General features: G+C 42.3%; 1 protein-coding gene and 1 long non-coding RNA gene across 4 annotated transcripts in view; both read left to right on the top strand.

Annotated features, from left to right (window-relative positions):
* Nucleotides 1–20884, top strand: part of BEND7 (BEN domain containing 7) — a 67022-nt gene that overhangs the window by 41098 nt on the left and 5040 nt on the right. For all 3 annotated transcript variants that reach the window (XM_083575304.1, XM_083575305.1, XM_083575306.1), the window contains 3 exons: nucleotides 11417–11642; nucleotides 17991–18110; nucleotides 20468–20518. In XM_083575304.1, coding sequence (XP_083431430.1) covers nucleotides 11417–11642; nucleotides 17991–18110; nucleotides 20468–20518 — 397 coding nt within the window. The remainder of the gene's footprint in view (nucleotides 1–11416; nucleotides 11643–17990; nucleotides 18111–20467; nucleotides 20519–20884) is intronic.
* On the top strand, nucleotides 4696–10933 carry LOC310744291. Its single transcript, XR_014539500.1, has 2 exons — nucleotides 4696–9372; nucleotides 9749–10933. It is a non-coding gene; the product is annotated as an uncharacterized lncRNA (long non-coding RNA).

The following is a 20884-nucleotide window of genomic DNA, read 5'->3' as shown; positions in this document are numbered from 1 at the left end:
CAAGGGCATCCTGATCAAATTTGCAGATGACACCAAACTGGGAGGGGTGGCTAACACCCCAGAGGACAGGATCACACTTCAAAACGACCTTGACAGATTAGAGAACTGGGCCAAAACAAACAAGATGAATTTTAACAGGGAGAAATGTAAAGTATTGCACTTGGGCAAAAAAAATGAGAGGCACAAATACAAGATGGGTGACACCTGGCTTGAGAGCAGTACATGTGAAAAGGATCTAGGAGTCTTGGTTGACCACAAACTTGACATGAGCCAACAGTGTGACGCGGCAGCTAAAAAAGCCAATGCAATTCTGGGCTGCATCAATAGGAGTATAGCATCTAGATCAAGGGAAGTAATAGTGCCACTGTATTCTGCTCTGGTCAGACCTCACCTGGAGTACTGTGTCCAGTTCTGGGCACCACAGTTCAAGAAGGACACTGACAAACTGGAACATGTCCAGAGGAGGGCAACCAAAATGGTCAAAGGCCTGGAAACGATGCCTTATGAGGAACGGCTAAGGGAGCTGGGCATGTTTAGCCTGGAGAAGAGGAGGTTAAGGGGTGATATGATAGCCATGTTCAAATATATAAAAGGATGTCACATAGAGGAGGGAGAAAGGTTGTTTTCTGCTGCTCCAGAGAAGCGGACACGGAGCAATGGATCCAAACTACAAGAAAGAAGATTCCACCTAAACATTAGGAAGAACTTCCTGACAGTAAGAGCTGTTCGACAGTGGAATTTGCTGCCAAGGAGTGTGGTGGAGTCTCCTTCTTTGGAGGTCTTTAAGCAGAGGCTTGACAACCATATGTCAGGAGTGCTCTGATGGTGTTTCCTGCTTGGCAGGGGGTTGGACTCGATGGCCCTTGTGGTCTCTTCCAACTCTATGATTCTATGATTCTATGATTCTATGATAAATGAAAAACAACAAAGCCAGTGGACCTGATGGGATACCTGACGAAGTCTTCAAAGTAGGTGGAACTGAACTTACACAACAACTTCACAAGCTCATCGAAAAAATCTGGGAGAGAGTGGAGATCCCAGCAGACTTTAGGGATGCCAAAATTATCAATATTTTATTTAAAAAGGTGATAGAACAGATTACGGAAACTATCGAGGCATCTGTTTATTAGCTGTGGCTGGCAAAATTCTTGCAAGGATCTTAGCAAACTGCCTCCTAACTATATCTGAGGATACCCTTCCTGAATCGCAAAATGGTTTTCGATCTTCTAGGGGGGAAGTAGATATGATTTTCACTTCAAGAAAAACGCAGAGAGCAAAACCAAACCATACCACCTGTGGACTGTCCTTCTGAAAATCAGCTGCTGAATAAATTTGTGAACATTCTTTGGCTCCTCCATGATAATATGACAGCAACAATCACGGATCACAGTGTCTCTCAGAGTGAACCATTCATAGTGGGATCAAGTGTTAAACAGGGTTATGTTATTGCCCCAACTATTATTACTTTCATTGCCATGATCCTATGCATTGTTGAAGGGAAACTCCCCACCAGGGTAGAAATATATTGAACAGATGGAATGCTCTCCTATTTGAGTAGGGTGGAAGCAAAGAGTAAGGTTACCATAACTTCCATCGTAGAGCTTCAATATGCTGATGACAATGTAGTGTGTGCACACTCAGGATGACCTCCAAACCATCCTAAATATATTGACAGAAGCTGCTCCAACACAAGCACAAAACAACCTCTCCACAGGGCCACAAATCCAACTTAATGGTGTAAATCATTTTTCTAGGCAGTTATATTTCCACAACAGCTGACACTGATGCATCGCCTGAGCTCGTTCTGTGAGTGCAGCTTCCTGATCGAAGTGTTGAGTGTTTTAGGACCAGGACATTCACAGGGAAACCAAAACGCTTGTTTACAAAACTACTACCAACTTTACTATATGCTTGTGAAACATGGACAACTTATAAACACCATCTCCAACCCCCTGAAAGATTCCCTCTCCGGAAAATTTTACATATCACTTGGGAAGATAGCCAAACTAATGTCAGTGTACTGGAAGAAGCAAAGATCACCAGTGTCAAAACACAAATCCTTCAATATCAACTTCATTGGACTGTATGTTGTTCGGATGCCTGATTATCATCTTCCAAAGCAACTACTCTATTCCCAACTTAAAAATGGAAAGTGCAATGCTGGTGGACAACAAAAGAGGCTTAAAGATGCTCTTAAGGCAATTTTTTAAAAATGCAGTATAAGCATGGATAATTGGGGAACACTGGCCTGCAAGCCCTCCAGTTGGAGAATAGCCTTTACCAAAGGTGCCACGGACTTTGAAGAAGCACGAACTTGGGACGAAAGGGAGAAACGAGCTAAGAGGAAGGCACGTTTGGCAAAATCCTCACCATGATCAACTCCCACCCAGAAACCTATGTTCCCTCTGTGGAAGGATGTGTGGATCCAGAATTGGCCTCCAGTCATTTACGGACACACTGTTAGGATTACATTACTGGAAGACAATCTTACTTGGCACGAGTGATCGCCAAAGAAGAAGCACTGGTCTAGCCTCCCTTCCATCACACTTATGTGCAAGAAGGCAATCATACCGTGGTTCTTCTTTGGGTGTAGTTGAATTATGTACCGTATTTATCGCCCTATAGGGTGCACCGGCCCATAGGGCGCACTTATTTTTTTTGGGGGGGGGAAATAAAGAGGGGAAAAAATTATCCCCCCCCCCGAGCCCCAAAGAGCAAAGAAGCCATGACAGCGAGCGGGATGGATCCCGCTAGCTGTCCTGGCTTCGTTTTTAGCCTCGGGGCTGTGGGTCCGGGAGTGAAGGCGAGGTTGCGCTCAACCTCGCCATCGCTCTCGGAGCTTGCGGGGCTGGGGGCGGGAGAAGCCCGAGCTTCCCCCGTCCCCAGCCCCCAGAACGGGTCCAGGAGCGATGGCGAGATTGCGCACCCTTGCCTTTGCTCCCAGAGCTTGCTTGCGGGGCTGGGGGCGGGGGAAGCCTGAGCTTCCCCCGACCCCAGCCCCCAGAACAGGCTGTTGCCCGCAAGCCTTGCGAGCCTGTTTGGAACTCCCGCCAGGCTCGCAAGGCTTGTGGACATCTGTGCGAAGCATGGGGTGCACTCCGGAGCGTGCCCCGTGCTTCGGGCTGCAGGCTGCTGCCCGCAAGCCTTGCGAGCCCGGCGGGAACTCCCGCCGGGCTCGCAAGACTTGTGGATAGCTTCCTGAAGCCTGGAGAGCAAGAGGGGTCGGTGCGCACCGACCCCTCTCGCTCTCCAGGCTTCAGCGAAAGCCTGCATTCGCCCCATTGGATGCACACACATTTCCCCTTCATTTTTGGAGGGGAAAAAGTGCGTCCTATAGGGCGAAAAATACGGTAGATTGGATTCAGCTCCTTATGTAGAAAAGCAGTAGACCTACCCACCTTCAGAGAATATTTCCTATTGTACCTATGGCAGAAATTGCTTATCTGGGCTTCCCTTCTTCCCATCAGGAGGCCTACACTTAAAGCGGCAGAAACATAAGGGTAGATCTAGTCCAAGAATGGGCAAGTTGATTTGGGAGCAGACAACACATTATGCTAATGCATTTTGGAAAGAATGTGTCAGTGCTGGGCACTTTATTTTTATGTTTTGTTTTCGAGAAAAAGCAGCTATGCAGGGCTCCAGATAGACTGGGAACATGGTGCTCGGGGCAGGGGTTTAATAGTTTACTTCTCACAACATTTTCTTGCAGGACAATGCTTCCCAGCTACCATGTGCCCTTCAAGACTGTTTTTATGCAGTAAGCAGCACCTTTAGGGAAAATAGAAGCAGTCGGAGAGATTTTCAGGAAGAAAGGGGATGGTAAGGGTTAAACCCAGATTGTGACCTGTCTGGCAGCTTTCAATGAAAAAACAAAAGTGGTCAGTGCTAAGCTGCTTCTAAAGATTAGACACTTGTTCTGTTTAAGATAATTCTCATTTCTTCCATGTAAGAATCACAGATCAGAAATTCCAGCCTGAGGGCATTCCTTATTATTATAAAACTGAAGGTGCAGGCAGGAACCCAGCCCCTGAGTTCAGCTCCAGCACCTCTCAGGTGGGCACCATTGCCTTTTTAACAGAACACGGGAGAGGTCCATGGTGAGCTCTGGCAGGCACCTCTTTTTGTAGACTAATAGCCCTGGGTGTAGACGCATATGACCACATGCTCTCCACATGGTGGCCAATGCTTTCCTTTTAAATTAAAGGAATGTGGGCATTGCCTGCTGAAATGCCTATATTATTGGGAACCTGAACAGCCCTCCATGGCATGAACATTCCAAAAGACATCACTTCCTGTTATACCTAAATCTAGAGCTGATCAAACCCTGGGCTGAGTCTGTATAGCCAACTTGCCTGGGACTTGTCTGTTAATGGCACTATATATATATTTTTCTGTTTTTAAAAAACTGTGGTTAGACAAAATATGTTATTGTGTAGGTTTGTACTTTACATTTTATATATACACTGCCTTCTCTGGTTCTCATCATATTTGTGAATTTAACCATACAAACAATATCCCATAACTAGGTTGTTTGGCTGTCTTGGTGTACATTTTACCCAATACTGGTTTTGGATTCTTTCAATGGAGGTATATACAACATGAATTACATGTTAGATTTACTCTAATTAATTACTGGAACAACCTGTGCAGAAGTAATCCCCAGGGAGGAGGCAAGTGGGCGGTGGCCCTGGGTGCATTTGGGCATGTGTGTAAAAATTTCCCAGGAAATTGATGGCCCTCCTTTAAGGCTGGAGTGCCCAGGTGGGCTTGGCTACGACTGAACTGGGCTCACTGGTGGCCAGAGGCAAGGAAGACCCAACGGAACACCCCACCCTAAGTCCTGCCGAGCGAAGCCAGGCAGGAGGATGGCCGTGAGGCGCCTCGTGTGGCAGCGCTCTCCTCCTAAGCCCAGATCCAGCGGGCAATAGGGGCAGGGAGAGGAGAGGAGCTTCCACGCTCAAAGCTGGTGGGGGCAGCTCAGAGGGGCTGGCGAACTGAGATAATAACACCATGCTTGCTCCTGCCTCGTTGCTCTGTGCCCTCAAGGAGCTGGCCAGCAAGAACTTCAAGAGGCTGCAGGTGAACGTGCTTCTGGGGGGGCAGGTAGGAGAGGAGAGCTGGTGGCAGCAGGGGAGGGCCGTGCATGCCTGTTCCGTTCTGGGGAGTGACCTCCTTAGACCGGGGCTCTCAGCCAAGTGGCCTTGGCAGGCACCCCAGCTTGGGAACAAGGTGGCACCTGGTGGCCACCTTCCCACAAGCACTGCTGGAGGGAGTTTTGACCTCCAAAGTGGAGGGCGCAGCGGCCTTTTCCCTCGTCCGGAGATCTCTCTGCTTTTCTGGGCAAAGCGAAGGGCAAGGCTCTGGCCATCCTCCATGCTTTCAGAAGCCCATCCTGGTATGGTCTTTGGACAGAGGCATGAGACAAACCCAGGAGCTGCCTCCGGGGCTGGCAGGTGTCTGACACCACCACCACTGCTTTTTAGGGTGCACAATGCTTAGCCTGCCCTGGTTGCTGGCAACCTACACTACGTCACTGGTAAGCCCCAGTATGTTCAGTGGATATTATTCTCAGGTCACTGGGAACTGGGCATAGGATTGCTGAAAAATGCTATCTACCTTTGTGACTAAAGCAACTGAGCGCCCTACTTCTAAGTAAACGTTCTATTTGTTTTCCATGCAAAGCAAATAATTTGTATAGATTTGGCAAAGGAGTTCTGTTTTAATCAATTAAAATATTCAGAAATGCTTGGACTAAATCTAATTTGCTGCTTGCTAATTTTAGCAAAACAAAAGTTTTGGCAATTCTTTCATTTGTGTTTAATCATGTACACCATTGCCTTGATTATCTTATGTTAACAAACTCTATTTGGCTATAAATCATACTTGGAAATGTCCATGTGAAGCTCAATTGGGTACTGATTGCGTGCAATTGAAGGATAATTTGCTACTGAGGGAATCTGGAATAAATCAGCATCCCCCCCCCCTCAAAATATGTGACTAGGGTACAGACTGATTCATTTATAAAACACACACACACAAATGTACAAAACACATTAATTGCATCTCTAATTGAGACTAGGGATTGCCTGTGAAGAGTCCCTGTTAAACATATTTCTACCTTTTGCAATACAGGGATATTGGTTTTCTAATAGGTAGATCCAGGGTCATGCTTTTTCCATGATTATTGTGGTTCTTGTGTAATAGCCTGGTCACTGGGAACTTGCAATGAGCATCTCTTGTTGTTAATGCACAGCTAATATCAATCAATTTGAAAGGAAAGATTTCTCAAGGGAACTCATACAAATCAGCCGTGAAGCTGTAATCCAAACAAAATGTGGCACACATTTCAAGATACCTCTCTATCTTTATTATTAAGTGCTGGAAACAATGTGTGGAGACAGCTGCTCTGAGGACAAGAGCATATTTTTTCCAACTTTGTGTGACCAAGGGCACTCTGCCGTGTGGCAGTTTTTTTAGTGTGGAATTTTTTATTTTGAAAAATGAAGTTCATCTGAGGATATGAAATGCAATCGGAATAAATAACCTAGGTATAGAATTGTAGAATTGAAAGGGACCCCCAAGGGTCATCTAGTGTAACCCTGCACAATTCAGGAATCTCAGCTAAAGCCCCCAAGACATCTGGCCATCCAACCTCTGCTTAAAAGCCTCCAATGAAGGAGAGTCCACAACCTCCCAAGGGAGACAATTTCACTGTTGAACAGCTCTTACTGCCAGAAAGTTCTTCCTGATGTTTAGTCAGGATCTCCTTCCTTGTAACTTGAAGCTATTGGTTTGTGTCCTACCCTCCAGAGCAGGAGAAAAACAGCTTGTTCCCTCTTCCATGTGACAGCCTTTGAAATATTTGAAGGCGACTATCATGACCCAGAAGCTGTCTGCGGACAAACGCCGGCTCCCTCGGCCTATAGAGTGAGATGAGCGCACAACCCCAGAGTCGGTCACGACTGGACGTAATGGTCAGGGGTCCCTTTACCTTCCTTTATCATATTTCAATTAGTGTTCTCTTTTCCAGACTAAGCATACCCATTTCCTTCCATTGTTCCTCATAAGGCTTCGTTTCCAGACCCTTGACCATCTCGGTCTCCTCTGCACACCTTCCAGCTTGTCAACATCTTTCTTAAATTGTGGTGCTCAGAATTGGACACAGTATTCCAGGTGTGGTCTGACCAAGCCAGAATAGAGTGGTATTATTACTTTCCTTGATCTGGACACTAGACTTCTGCTGAGGCAGCCTAGAATAGCATTAGCTCTTTTTTTTTTTTTTTTTTTTGCTGCTGCTGCATCACACTGTGGACTCATGTTCAACTTGTGGTCCACTAAGGCGCCTAGATCCTTTTCACATGTACTGCTAGTAAGTCCCCCCATCCTATATTTGTGCATCTGGTTCATCCTGCCTAAGTGCAGAACTGTATGTTTGTCCCTACTAAAATTCATTTTGTTAGCTTGGGACCAGTTCTATCTGTTAAGGTCATCTTGAATCCTGATTTTTTCTTTTGCAGCATTAGCAACCCCTCCCAGTTTGGTGTCATCTGCAGATTTGATGAGCATCCCCTCAATTCCTTCATCCAAGTTGTTTATAGAGACGTTGAACCCTGCAGCACCCCACTTGGCCCTTTTTTCCAGGATGACAAGGTTCCGTCAGTCAATCAGCTGCAGATCCACCTAACAGTTACCTCATTCAACCCACAGTTTACCAGCTTCCTCGCAAGAATATAATGGGGAACTTTGTCAAAAGCCTTACTGAAATCAAGATAAACTATTTCCACAGCATTTCTCTGATCCACCAAGCTTGTAATTCCAAAAAAAAGAAAAAAAAAGAAATGAGATTTGTCTGGCATGACTTATTTTTGAGAAACCCATGCTGGATCTTAGTAATTGCATCATCCTTTTCTAAAAAACATTATTATCTAAGTATACCACACAAGATTATTCCAGTTTGCTAAATTATATTTTAGTCTGCTTGTGTTAAACTGCTGTCACCCACTTAAAGGTCTAAAAATATGGCAGGATGGATATTGAAACAACTGCTTTTGTTTCCAACCAAATTCTCAAATGTACAAAAAATCATTCCCCCTCAGTTGGTTAAATTGGCTACTGATAAATTGGCTGAGATTATTGAAATATTTGGCTTTTACAGGGGGAAATCATTTAGAGTTATGTCAGGAGAATATGTGAGAGCTAACAGGGGCTTTATCTGCACAAGTGCAATGTTTTCATTGCTGGCTATAAAAGGGGGAAAGCACAGCTCGTACTGGAAGAGCTCCACTGTGGCGCGGCAGAATCATTGCCTTAAAATGGTTGCACATAATGAGCTAAAAACTGGTTCGTGTCTGTTGCTTGCAAGTCCCCTAACTACTAAATGAGGGCGGGAGACTGCCTGGGAAGACAAGGAAAGGTCAGTATGGCTGGGACAGAAAGCTCCCGCAAGACCTTGGTCGAGGAGAAATTGTATGCAGTTGACCAGGTTTAACCAGAGGGAACCAGGGGGCTATGGAAAGACATCTGCTGCTAGGAGAGTTAAGGCACTGGGAGTCCAGTAACTGGTTGGCTGGAGACAGAGAAGCAGGAATACAAGTGGAAAAAGAGTGGAAGCAGAACCCTGAAGGGAACACTTCTTAGAGTTATATCCAAATAAGATGGGAATAATTATGTCCTTGGCTTAAAGCAGGGTAGTCATCAGCAACATTTGACACCCCCCCCCAGCTCTTCTGTTGCCTTTCCAAAGTCGGGTTTGATGTGGGTTTGAGCAGGAATTCGGCTTTTACTTAAGATTTACACCAATAAATTATGTAGGGTTTGGGGCCATAAGTAGGAATAGTGAGCAGACCACACTAAATTTTAAAGACATTTTTGTTGAAAAAAAGTTTGATTAATAATGCAGGATTTGCAGCTGTGTGAGAGAATGGGAATTGATATATACCAATAGATTTTGAGCCCATTGTTCTGCATTACAAAAATAAGCAAAATCTGGAAAATGTCATTCATTTGTTTAAAGATATGGTGTGGGTTTTCTGTAGCCTCAGTATACTAACTTTGCTAGATTTGTTTCTTTTTAAACTTAATTTTAGGAAAAGAAATGTCACTTGGGTATTATAGTGAGGATTCTAGAAATAAACATCATGGGTTGTATTCCATTACAGTATGCCCCTCTGCTCATGGAAGCCTTTTTGCTCCAGCAAATTCCCCTTTCTCCAACCAACCTCCTTGCCACTTCATGCTGTTTCCACAGGTCCCCCTAAGCCTCTGGAGCAGTCTTGTGGGGTGGGATGTGCAAAGAGATGCAGAGGGAAGGGAATATCAGCTAAAGTAACCTTTTGTCCTCCATTTGCGGAAGCCTCTGCTGGACCACGGGACGTGGGTGGCGCTGTGGGTAAAAGCCTCAGTGCCTAGGACTTGCCGATCGAAAGGTCAGCGGTTCGAATCCCCGCGGCGGGGTGCGCTCCTGTCTTTCGGTCCCAGCGCCTGCCAACCTAGCAGTTCGAAAGCACCCCCGGGTGCAAGTAGATAAATAGGGACCGCTTACTGGCGGGAAGGTAAACGGCGTTTCCGTGCGCTGCGCTGCCTCGCCAGATGCAGCTTTGTCACGCTGGCCACGTGACCCGGAAGTGTCTCCGGACAGCGCTGGCCCCCGGCCTCTTAAGTGAGATGGGCGCACAACCCTAGAGTCGGACACGACTGGCCCGTACGGGCAGGGGTACCTTTACCTTTACCTTTACCTGCTGGACCACAGGCCTTTCTGTGAGCAGAAAGGGACACGGCTGGAGGCAATTCACATCTTTTATTCAGTTTTTCTTAAAAAATCATTTCCCCAGTACTTTGCACGCCCATGCTTCATACTGATTCACAGGCTTTTTTAGAACTTAGGTTAAACAATAACAACAACACTATTGTGATAATAAAACAAAGAAAAAGCCCTATTATGATTTCCTTGACAAAAGGGATGCTGATGAGATCAACTAACTCACAGGACATTGTTTCTAATCAAAGTTCTATATATGGTGCCAAGCACTTGTCATTCTCACCTTGAGAACTTCTGGATGCAATCTGATTAGTATGTGCTAATATCTACTTGCTTGCTTAAACTTGTCCACCTTTTCTGCACTTTGAAAATCTCCATACGGTCACCAAAGCTTGACTATTAACTAGCAGCGGATGCAAAATGTTGCACTGTAAAGTTGTACAATGCAGAGTAGAATAAGTAGAATCATTTTGTCTTACTCTGAAAGGTGGCAATTCAAGAAGTTCTCGTAAGCTGCTGTGGGTAATTTTAAAAACTGCTATTCCTAAATTAATAAATTAGAATGCCACTTTGTAAAACAGTTTACCATATTTTTCGCTCTATAAGACGCACCAGACCATAAGACGCACCTAGTTTTTGGAGGAGGAAAACAAGAAAAAAAATATTCTGAACCTCAGAAGCCAGAACAGCAAGTGGGATCGCTGTGCAGCCTCTTGCTGTTGTGGCTTCTGGGATAGCTGCACAGCCTGCATTCGCTCCATAAGACGAACACACATTTCCCCTTACTTTTTAGGAGGGAAAAAGCGAGTCTTATAGAGCAAAAAATACGGTACTTGTGTTCACTGATAAAAACTGATTCCAGAATCAGATCTTGCCCTAGTGCCAGTTATTGCAAGTTCTTAAGCTGAATTTACAGTTTGGAGTCAAAGATAAATAGAAGGGCTTTTTCATGCAACATGTCATCAATATATGACATAAGGTGTGATGAAAGGCACAAGCTGAAGTAGCTTTGAAGGGGGATTCACCAAATAAACGGAGGATAAGTTGATCAATGACTGTTAGTCATAATATTTAAATGAAACCTTCATGTCCTGCTCTTGAAGTTCCCAGAGGCAAGTGGCATGCAGCTTTTGGACAAAATAGGTGTTGAGCAACAAATAAGTATTTTTGTTCTTATACTCTGACTTTTGTTTCCTTATATTACTTGCTTAGATTTCAAGTAATGTGATCACAACAGTTTATTATGATGGGATTAAACATTTAACAGTGAGTGCAGGATTGTAGCCATAGTAATTTTAGTTCAAATTCCTAATGGGCAGTATCTAGTTATTCAAAGCTGCTGCTGTACTGAATAAATATTTCATAATTGCAGTTGCCAGCATTAAATTAATTAACATCCAGGTAACTAGCTCCTTGGGATTTCCCCCTGTTCTAGTAATTATAATTTCGTAAAGATAATGGACAGAGCAGGTTTTGATGTGCATTTTGTTATACTCAGTTGATAATTTTTATTTCAATGTCTATTTTATTTCAGTGTCTATTCTGGTGTCATAAAAGTCTAGTATGTGTGTTGATGTGAACATGTTTTCCTTGGATGTCATTTGTTGACAAAATAGTTATGAAAGAGGTGCTAATAAAGCATTGATATTCTTTTGGTAGCCAGAAGTGCAACTTGCTGAAGGCTTTGACGTCTTTATGCCGAAATCACAACTGGACTCTATATTAGCAAATTACACTCGTTCGGGAAGTCTGCTGTTTCGAAAGCTGGTGTGTGCGTTTTTTGATGACAAGACCTTGGCCAACTCTTTACCCAATGGCAAGAGGAAAAGAGGTCTCAATGACAACCGAAAAGGACTAGACCAAAATATTGTGGGTGCAATAAAAGGTATTGTTCTCTTTCTTTTTAAAAAATGTGCTTTTATAATATAATCTAGTGGTTATGCTGTATCACGTTTTGGGAGTTGCTAAAAACATTGGTGATCTTTACAAATTTCTCAAGCTCATCTGCAAGCCTGCCTTGGCTATGTGTTCCTGATATCTGATCTGAATCAACAACCTTTTGCATGGTCAAACTGTTCTGGGACTACATCATTTCAGATTGTAGGTTGAGGAATAAAGATTTGCACACGTATCACTACTGACATTTAAGACTTGTTCCCATGTTAACACTGAACACATCTCCAAACTGGTAGTACAAGGCATGTGCAAGGGCTTGTGTGAAAGACTGTACACTTGCTGATTTGTACATCTCAACTACTGTGTACATGAGTACATGGACTGCACAATCATTGAATGTTACATGTGAAAAATGTTACAAATGTACAGCTCAATTGTTGGTATACACAAGTACAAAGATTCTACACTTATTTAATGTAATATGTGACGACCCATGCCAGGATGCTTTTTTTTGAAATGGGGGAATCATTCAGACATGGTGTTTCCAACCCACAGTTTAAAATAGTTCAGTGTATATTTTACTGCACAACAAGATGCTTGTTTTCACTGGGCCTCGGTCTTAACTGAACCTTTTTTAAAAAAATAATTTTTATTAGTTTTCAATACAATATACATATAATACCATATCAAAAGTTTATCACAAATTATCTCTTATGGACTTCCTTCAGCTTCTCTGCCAGTCATCCGTAATTAATTTTTAGTTACGCATTTCCTAAATGTAATACTGCCTTTTTATATACCTTCCCAATCTTATTTTCTTTTTTACAATACTCCTCAAACTTTCACAGAGCTTCTTGAAATCCCACGAGCGTTGTTTGCTCATCACATATATTTTTCAGATACTCTACAAATTTTCCCCAGTCCTCGATGAACTTATGGTCTCGTTGATATCTAATCTTCCCAGTTAGTTTATCCAATTCTGCATAGTTCATCATTTTCATTCTCCATTCTTCCAGGGTCGGTAATTCCTCCTGTTTCCATCTTTGGGCCATTAATATTCTCGCCGCTGTAACTGCATATTGGAAAAGTTTACAATCTTTTCTATTTATTTCATTTTCTACTATTCCTAACAGAAAAGCTTCTGGTTTCTTTACAAATGTATATTTCAACATGTTTTTCAGTTCATTATATATCATCTCCCAGAAACCCTTCACCTTCTTACATTCCCACCACATATGGTAAAATGTCCCTTCTTTTTCTTTACATTTCCAACACTTATTACAAGTTTTATACATTTTCGCTAATTTGACTGGTGTAATATACCATCTATATATCATTTTCATAACGTTTTCCTTTACATGCTGTAAATTTTATATTTTCCTTCCATACTTTTGCCCAATCATCTAGTTGTATATTATATCCAAAGTCTCTAGCCCAATGTATCATAACCAATTTGACTTCCTCATCCTTCGTATGCCATTCCAACAACATTTTGTACATTTTTGATAAAATTTTACAATCATTATTTATTATTTCTATTTGAAATTTTGAATCTTTTTCAACATATCCATTCTCTCTAAAATCCTTTTTAAACATTTCATTTACTTGAAAATAATGCAACCAATCATATACATACTTTTTTACTTGTTCATAAGGTTTCATTTTCTATTTTCCACCTTCTTTTGCTATCAACTCACCATATGTAATCCAATTCCCTCTCATATTGATTTTCTTTACACTCATAACCTCTAACCAGTGTGGGACTCTTAGTTCTAATAGGTTTTTATACCTATCCCATATTTCAGTTAAAGATCTCCGGAAGATGTGGTTCTCAAAACATTTATGGTTTTTCTTCTTCTCACACCATAAATAGGCGTGCCATCCAAATCTGTTATCGAACCCTTCCAAATCTAACAATTCTGTGTTTTCTAATTTTATCCACCAACAAAGACATGGTGCTTCATAATATAGTTTGAAACTTGAAATTAACTGAACCTTTTTGATGTGGTGCTTACAGATCAGCATTGAAGAAAGCTCATTATGCAACTGTGTATGATGATCTTCTTTTGTGAGAAATGAAATTATTAAATATAATAATTATAAAGATAGGGATGGTAAGATGCTATTGAGGGTCAAGAGGGTCAATGAAATAAAATACTGGTTTTAAATGTAGATATTGGGAAGCACGCCATGCATTTTTAAGAGTTGTATTCTCTGGCCCCCATTTCTTTGAAATTTCCAACTACAAATTAATTATTTCACCTACAACATTCTTAGTGCATTGGGATGCAGCGGTGATGTTGCTGCAAGATTTTATGTTAACAGCTTAAAATGTTTCTTTTGATTGAGTGGTGCATACATTTTGATAAATAAAAAAATAAACAAGATACCCTAGCCAAACATGTTGCTGGCTATGATAGCTCTGCGCGGAATGGAAAGGTAGAGGGAGGTTTGCTGGTTCACATTCTGGAGCCAAATAGCTCTTTGACCTGTAGGTCTTCCTCTGTTTGGGGCCATTCCTACAAACAGCTATGGAGTCAGGCACCCATCCCTTGCCACGCAGGTGGGACAAGCAAGCCCAGTTTGGTTTGTATAGCAGGGGTTGTGGCTGCTGCTCTCCTTGTTCAGAGAGGCGGATAAAAAAAATTAGGAACTAGGATGTGTGCTGATTGAACACAATCTCCCGGCAACTATACTTGTGTGTGAGTCCAAATCTAACTGGAGTTCCACTCCACATCATATTTAGCCTAGTTATTAATCTGACATTAGCTGTTGCTTTTGACTTGTAAGACAGAACTTGAAATGAGCACTGAAAATGGGGAGGCAGCTTGCGAATATGCTGCCAGTCAGGCCAACTGCCTTCATTTGTTTGTATTGTGTTTTATCCTGCACACTTAAGCATAGCCATTTTAATATGGTGGTATCAATATGGGTCCGTTTAGCTTCAGGGGCTTTGTCAGCACCAGCCTGCTACTTCAGAAATCTGAAGTCTATGGCTCACCAGTTGTTCCTGGACTACAACTTCTATTGTTCCCAGATCATTGGTCTTACTGGTTGAAACTGATCAAAGGTGGAGTTCAGCAGCGTCTGTAGTGCCATAAGTTCCCCATCAATGCCCTAACCTAAGGCAGTTCTCAAATACTGATCATTTTCAGTTACAACCAGCAGCTGATAGTATCTAGAGTGGTAGTGCTAGGCACTGTTTATAATAAGAGGGCTCTCTTTATATTGTCTTTATGGTATCACACAAGGGATGCTGCATTGAGGACTTTGATATGCTGGATGGGGGTTCCTCTCCAAGAAGCAAACACAAGGGATGGCACCCTGTGGAACTTAACTCTGCCTGGCTCCATTTGCACGTTCTGCCTTCCAAGAGCTGTTCTGCTGGATACTATGGGCCCATTTATTCCTTGTGGTGGCTCAGCCAGTGTAAGATCGCACTAAGAATGAAAAGATGTTCTTTGCATCATTGCCACTGGGTTCCTCTGTAGCCCTTTCAGATGTTCTGTGGTCAATACTTTTGGCTCTGCTCAATAAATCAGTTAAGAGTGTAAAGAAAAATGTTTACTCTGCTGAGGTAGTTTTATATCAATGATGGTTGTTCTCTCGCACTTTAGAAATGTGCACTGTTAAACAAAGAAAAATTCAGAGTATTTTTTCCTCCTTTACATCTGGTATTTTTAATAGTAGAGTGATGGCCATCAAAGGATGAGAATGTTTACAGAAATGAAGCCTTAAAGATGGGCTTGTAGCAGAGTGTGTGGTTTGGGTACTTATCCAAGCTGGCTTTGCTATACATTTCCCCCCATAGCCCCTGTCTTTGTCTGCCTGGACTGTTGCCTCTGTTCACTGCCTCAGCTTTACCTGGCTCTCAGGTCTTTTGCTTATTCAGTCCTGGAAAGCTTTAGCCCAGCTTTCCCCAACTTGCCTGCCCCCCAAATATATTTTGAGCTACAACTGCAGTGGGGAACCTCCAGCCCACAGGCCTCTTTAGACCCACCAGGCCTCCCCATTTGTTTGTGGGTTTCTTGTGGTTTTTTGGCCCATTTGGCCCATGAGACGGTTTGGGCCAAGCCACACCCACTTGACCTATAATGGGATGGATAAACATGTGGCTGATCCAACAGGGGCTTTGCAGGTAGCACTAATCAGCTGATTGGTGGCACCTGTGAAGTGTTGTGCACAGTGTCTTCAGGACAGAGGTCCCTCATCAACAGGACTTGGTAGCCTGGTGCTTGTGAAGCCCACAGTGCAAAAGCTCCATGCCCCTGGCTTCACAAGGTCTGACTGTCAGCCGATTGTTGGGCCCCTAGTCACACTTCAGTTGTGGATGGTGGATGGTGGCACTTTTGAATGGGAGCGAATATCAGCTTTCATCCCTGGTAGCCCCCCACCCCCATCTTAAGTTGCCCAAAATGCAATGTTGCCGATCAATGAAAGCTATAGATTTCCTAACTGAAGTATAGATTCAGATCTATGAAATCAATGGATTTCATAGCTCTACAGGCCCGAGTGTTACATTTTGGGAATATTAAATGAAGATTGGCCATCACAGATCAGAGCTGATCTTTGCTCCTGTTCAAAAGCAGCACTGCTGCCTGTCACTGAAAAGCACCCAGGGGTCTGGTGGAGAGGGCAGGGAAGGAGCCTTCTAAGACCCTGTGGTCCTTGGCTGCTGCCCAGCCTGGCTGACCACTGGGGTGAGTCCTGGCTGTTTTAGCTCATCGTTGGGGCCATGTCAGAGGCATGCATGGCTCCATTTTTTGCTCTATTTCTTGTATATTTCTTGTATATACTCTATTTCTTTAATCAGGAAGTACAGTGGAGGAATTGAGGTTGGCTGCATGAAACATGCAAGTAGGGCAGCGAAAGGAGCTGATTGGTCATTTGCCTGGTGATATCATAGCTGACATTCATCCTCCATTCAAAGCTGCTGCTGTTGTATGATGGAGCACCTGAGGCAGTCTCTCAGGTTAAAGGTCACCAGTTCCCCAACAACACTGAAATATTTCCTGTTTTTCTTTACTTCCTCATACTCCCACTCCTGACCATTCTGGTTAAACAGCCTGAGAGCAATAAGGCATATAAATAGTGAACTCAGAAAGTCATTTAAAATGTTATTATAAAGATACCTGATTATATATTTGGAATCTTTCACAGAAAACTAAGACAGATGATCTATACCTCCTTTTTCCCTTTTGTAATTTTTTAAAAAAATACTTTTTAAAAAATGATGTGTCAAGATTTTGTTTCATGAGGAAGCAGTGTTGTCAAATATATGCTCATAAAAAGCACTGATGTGTAGATGAAATGTAGCTTGAAATGTGCACGAAAGGTTTACCCTTGTTAATTCTGTTTTATAAAATCAAAGCCAAATGTTGGTCATATTTGCATGTAATGCTGAACAGTGGTTTAGTGGTACATGGGTTGAGCTGGAAGGAGCCCAAGCAAAAGCATCTGCCTCACATGCTGCCCTATCCATTTCTCACCGCAGCCAGAAAAAGGGCTTCTGCTGGGTTTAGTTTCACTTTTATGGAATCCTGGCTTAGTATTGCATGTGAACCAGAGAGCCTAGCTTGGCATTACATTCAAGCCATGAGTTATAAAGCTAGCTTGTTTAAATAATATGTTTGTCATGAACCATGATCTCTGGTTCATGACAGAATTATCCAAAAATGAAATAATTTTTTTCAGAAGTCTTCTTCCTGACTGCATGGGGAGAGTAAGTGTGGGGAGAGGTGTGTAAGCCCAACGCTTTGTTTTGGCTGGTTCCACTTCATCTGAGTAACATTTTATGTGCATGTTCCCACTGTGTTTTCAGATTTCATAGTTTCGTGTGTCACTTTGTTCCGGAGATTCCAAGGCAATGTTTTGTGGTGTTCTCTTTAAATGTCTGGAGACTGATCTTTCTAGTGAATATTTCTGGAATGTCAATGCCATCTTCTGCTAATGTTTTTCAACATGGTAAACATTCGCAGAGTGCTTAGCTTACCGGATCTTCCCGAATATATGCAAAATCTCTTGGCTATTTGAGTGCTTTCAAACAGCTACAGTCCAAGCTTACATTGCAAGTTAGTTTGTTTGAAGGTCTCCCATGTTAGTATCTTCCTGCACTTGGAAAATCGTTTGGGAAGAATAAATTTACATGCTGACTTTGCTCAGTCATGGAGATTTTAAGTTACAAAAATGTAAACATCCAGTTCTCACATTTTATATAAAATGTAGAATGTTGTTGTGAGTTTGCTTTTCTTGTGTCTGGGTACTTAAACCTTGGCTTGCAGTTTTCCATCTTTTTCAACCTTTTGGTAAAGAGATTATTTGTACCTTCTGTTTTTAGTGTTCACAGAAAAATACTGCACTGCAAACCATGTGGATAAACTACCTGGCCCAAGAGACTGGGTACAGATTCTTCAGGATCAAATCAAACTGGCAAGAAGACGGTTAAAAAGAGGCTCAGGTAAGGTAGGGTTAGAGGTAGAAAGCAGATTGAATGCAGATAGCAAGGTGGCAAGACAAACAGTATGACAGTGAGCAGCCTGAACCCAGCCTTTAAGAATTACTGAGGAAGGACACTGCTCCTAAGGGCTGATTCAGGCCTATGTACATTTCTTAGTCTTGTCACTCAACTAGGCATTATGACTCGGAGTTGAATATCTGAGTCACCTCCATTGAAATGTTTTGTGTCTTACGATGGCATGAAAGCTGTTTGTGGAGTTTGATCTGTGGCTGTTTTCACACATGCAAGCCAGCGCTTGATGTTACAGACCTCAGGTGATTCACTGAGACACTCCTCACCTGTCTTGTGTTACTCCTCACCTGTCTTGGTGTATCCTTTTTTTAACTGTTGCATTAGAGTGATTAGGTTCAGCATGGTTCTCTTTAAGCATGTTCTAGCTACTGTAAGGCAGGATAGGGGAGGCACGTGTTTCTCCTTCCTCAGCTTTATTTTTGTGTGTCAGCTTTATGGGCTTGACATCCTCCAACTTGTTCTGGTTGGTGAAGAGCTGGTGGCACAGCTTCCTCGTTTTCACTGCTTTTATATTTCCTTGAGCTACTCCATCACTTTCAATGGATCTGTGAGTTGATGTGGTTAGAATTTAAGCCCTATTCATTCATTACTTGTGTTTGGAACAGACATGTGGTTTCAAGCCAGAACATTGCTATGCTAGCTGCACCCTCCAACCATATGTTGCCATCTGAAAGGGAACCCCAGATCATAAGTAGCTGCTTGAACACACCAGCAGCACGTAATGAGAACACCAAAGGGCAGTGATAGCTTGGCAAGATGACACCAGGGCAAGGAACAAGGCCCCACTCCAGCTTGAAGCCATGAGTGCCTTACATGCATGTAACATGAGGGCTATAGAATCCTCTGGGTGATCGAGACCTATTTCACCATTTGCTCTGTGCGTGATCCCAGAAATCAACTTCTAACTGCAACATTTACTCAAACGATCTTGTGACTTTTTGAGGTGAAAATAATCTGCCGTAAAATTTGACATTTAACATCAACTGTATAGCTTCTGTTTTGTGTTAAACATCACAAAGTTTTCATCACTGCTGCACCATTAAAAAAACAAAACCAGACCTCTACTTTAATATCCCAAGGGAGTGGGGCTCATGGTTCTTGCACATATATGCAGATCAGAATATTACCTAAGTCCATGGTACTCAGTGAGTATAATCTGTATGCTGAACACCCCTTTGGTAAGAATCACAAAAAGTATTTTTATATAACATGGTATCCACTGAGAATATAGGTTTTTAGTTTTTTTTAAGTTTTGCTTTCATTCTTAAAAATACCCAAAGAGGCACACAATATTTAAAAAGTATCAATAACAGTTGGGCGGGGTATAAATAATAAATTTTTATTATTATATTAAGTACAATAATGCAGTAAAAATCACTGCCCAATATTACTTCTCCATGAAACAACCTAAAACCATAAAAATAAAGCAACATTGATTTATGGTCCCTTTCCCAACCTAAAGTGGACATTAATGTACACTGCTTTTTGAGCATATGAAATTGTCTGATACAAAGTCAGTTCATTAGCCTGTGTAGCCCAGTATTGTTCTCTGTGACTGAAAGTGGCTGTCCCAGGGCTCAGGTAGAGAGCTCTTTCTAACGTCTGCTCCCCAGGACCAGTTGAACTCTAGGGACCAGGGATTGAACTTCTGTATGCAAGGCTCTGCCCTTGAGTGTAGTCCTTCAGTCAGCTTAGTGTTGGGAGCATTCATTTTGCTTGATGGGAAGTTCAGTGAAACTCTGGCACAATTGCTGTTGGCCTAAAAAGATGTGATTGCTTCCAATGTAAAAAATGTGAGATGTGTTTAAATGCTGCTTAGGCAGAGACAGAATTTCATCCTTGTGGGTATAGAGCTAACCTGCTTAGATCATGAAACTCGTACCTGCATAAGGCAGACAATACAGCAAAAATCTTTATATGTGTATGAAGCAATATGACTATCAACCATGAGACTTGCAAAGCTATTCATGTAGTATATGGAGTTGGCCCTGTGAGAGCTTTGGAGCAAACTATCACATTTGGCCTTATTTATACCTTCTTTTCAGAGAACTGGATATTCATCAGTCACCTTCTGAAGAGAACTGGTTACTGTCTTATGGAGCAGCTCTTCCTTTGAATTCCCTAAGTTCTTAAAATGCTTCTAATTTGTAGGGGTTTTGATGCATTTGTGTAGTACACTTGCCTGTTTTCCATACCACTTTTCCCATTTAATTTTATTTCTACTGTTTTACTTAATTCTAATTGTATGTATTATGGAGAATAATAAATTTGATGTATTTATTTAGTAGAGACAACCGACTGTGATGAGAAACTGGATCTTTCTCTACTACAAACAGGTAAAAAAGCTGTTGGTTAATAAAAACAAATTGGCCATTTGTTTGCTTATAGTCTCATTAGAATTGGGCTGTCTGGAATAACCTTGCACAATATAGCATCTCTTACCTAAACTTACATTTTCCTTTGTCACTAGATATGCCTTACATTTTCTTACTCTCTGTCTCCACTGCCTGTTCCGTAGTGCTAGGAGTGGAGGTTATTCCATCCACTGGAGGCAGGGGACTGAACATAAAACACTACAATTCAGGAAGGCCAGACAACACCCTTCTCCCTGACATCATTGTGCCTGTGCCCAAGGAGTCCTTCATTACAGAGAAGCATTTAAAATGTGACCTTATAACAGCCAGAAGTCTAGGGAAAGCTTT

This window comes from Podarcis filfolensis (assembly GCF_964270895.1).
Source record: "Podarcis filfolensis genome assembly, chromosome: 10".
Taxonomy (NCBI): domain Eukaryota; kingdom Metazoa; phylum Chordata; class Lepidosauria; order Squamata; family Lacertidae; genus Podarcis; species Podarcis filfolensis.
This window is presented reverse-complemented; position numbering and strand designations above follow the sequence as displayed.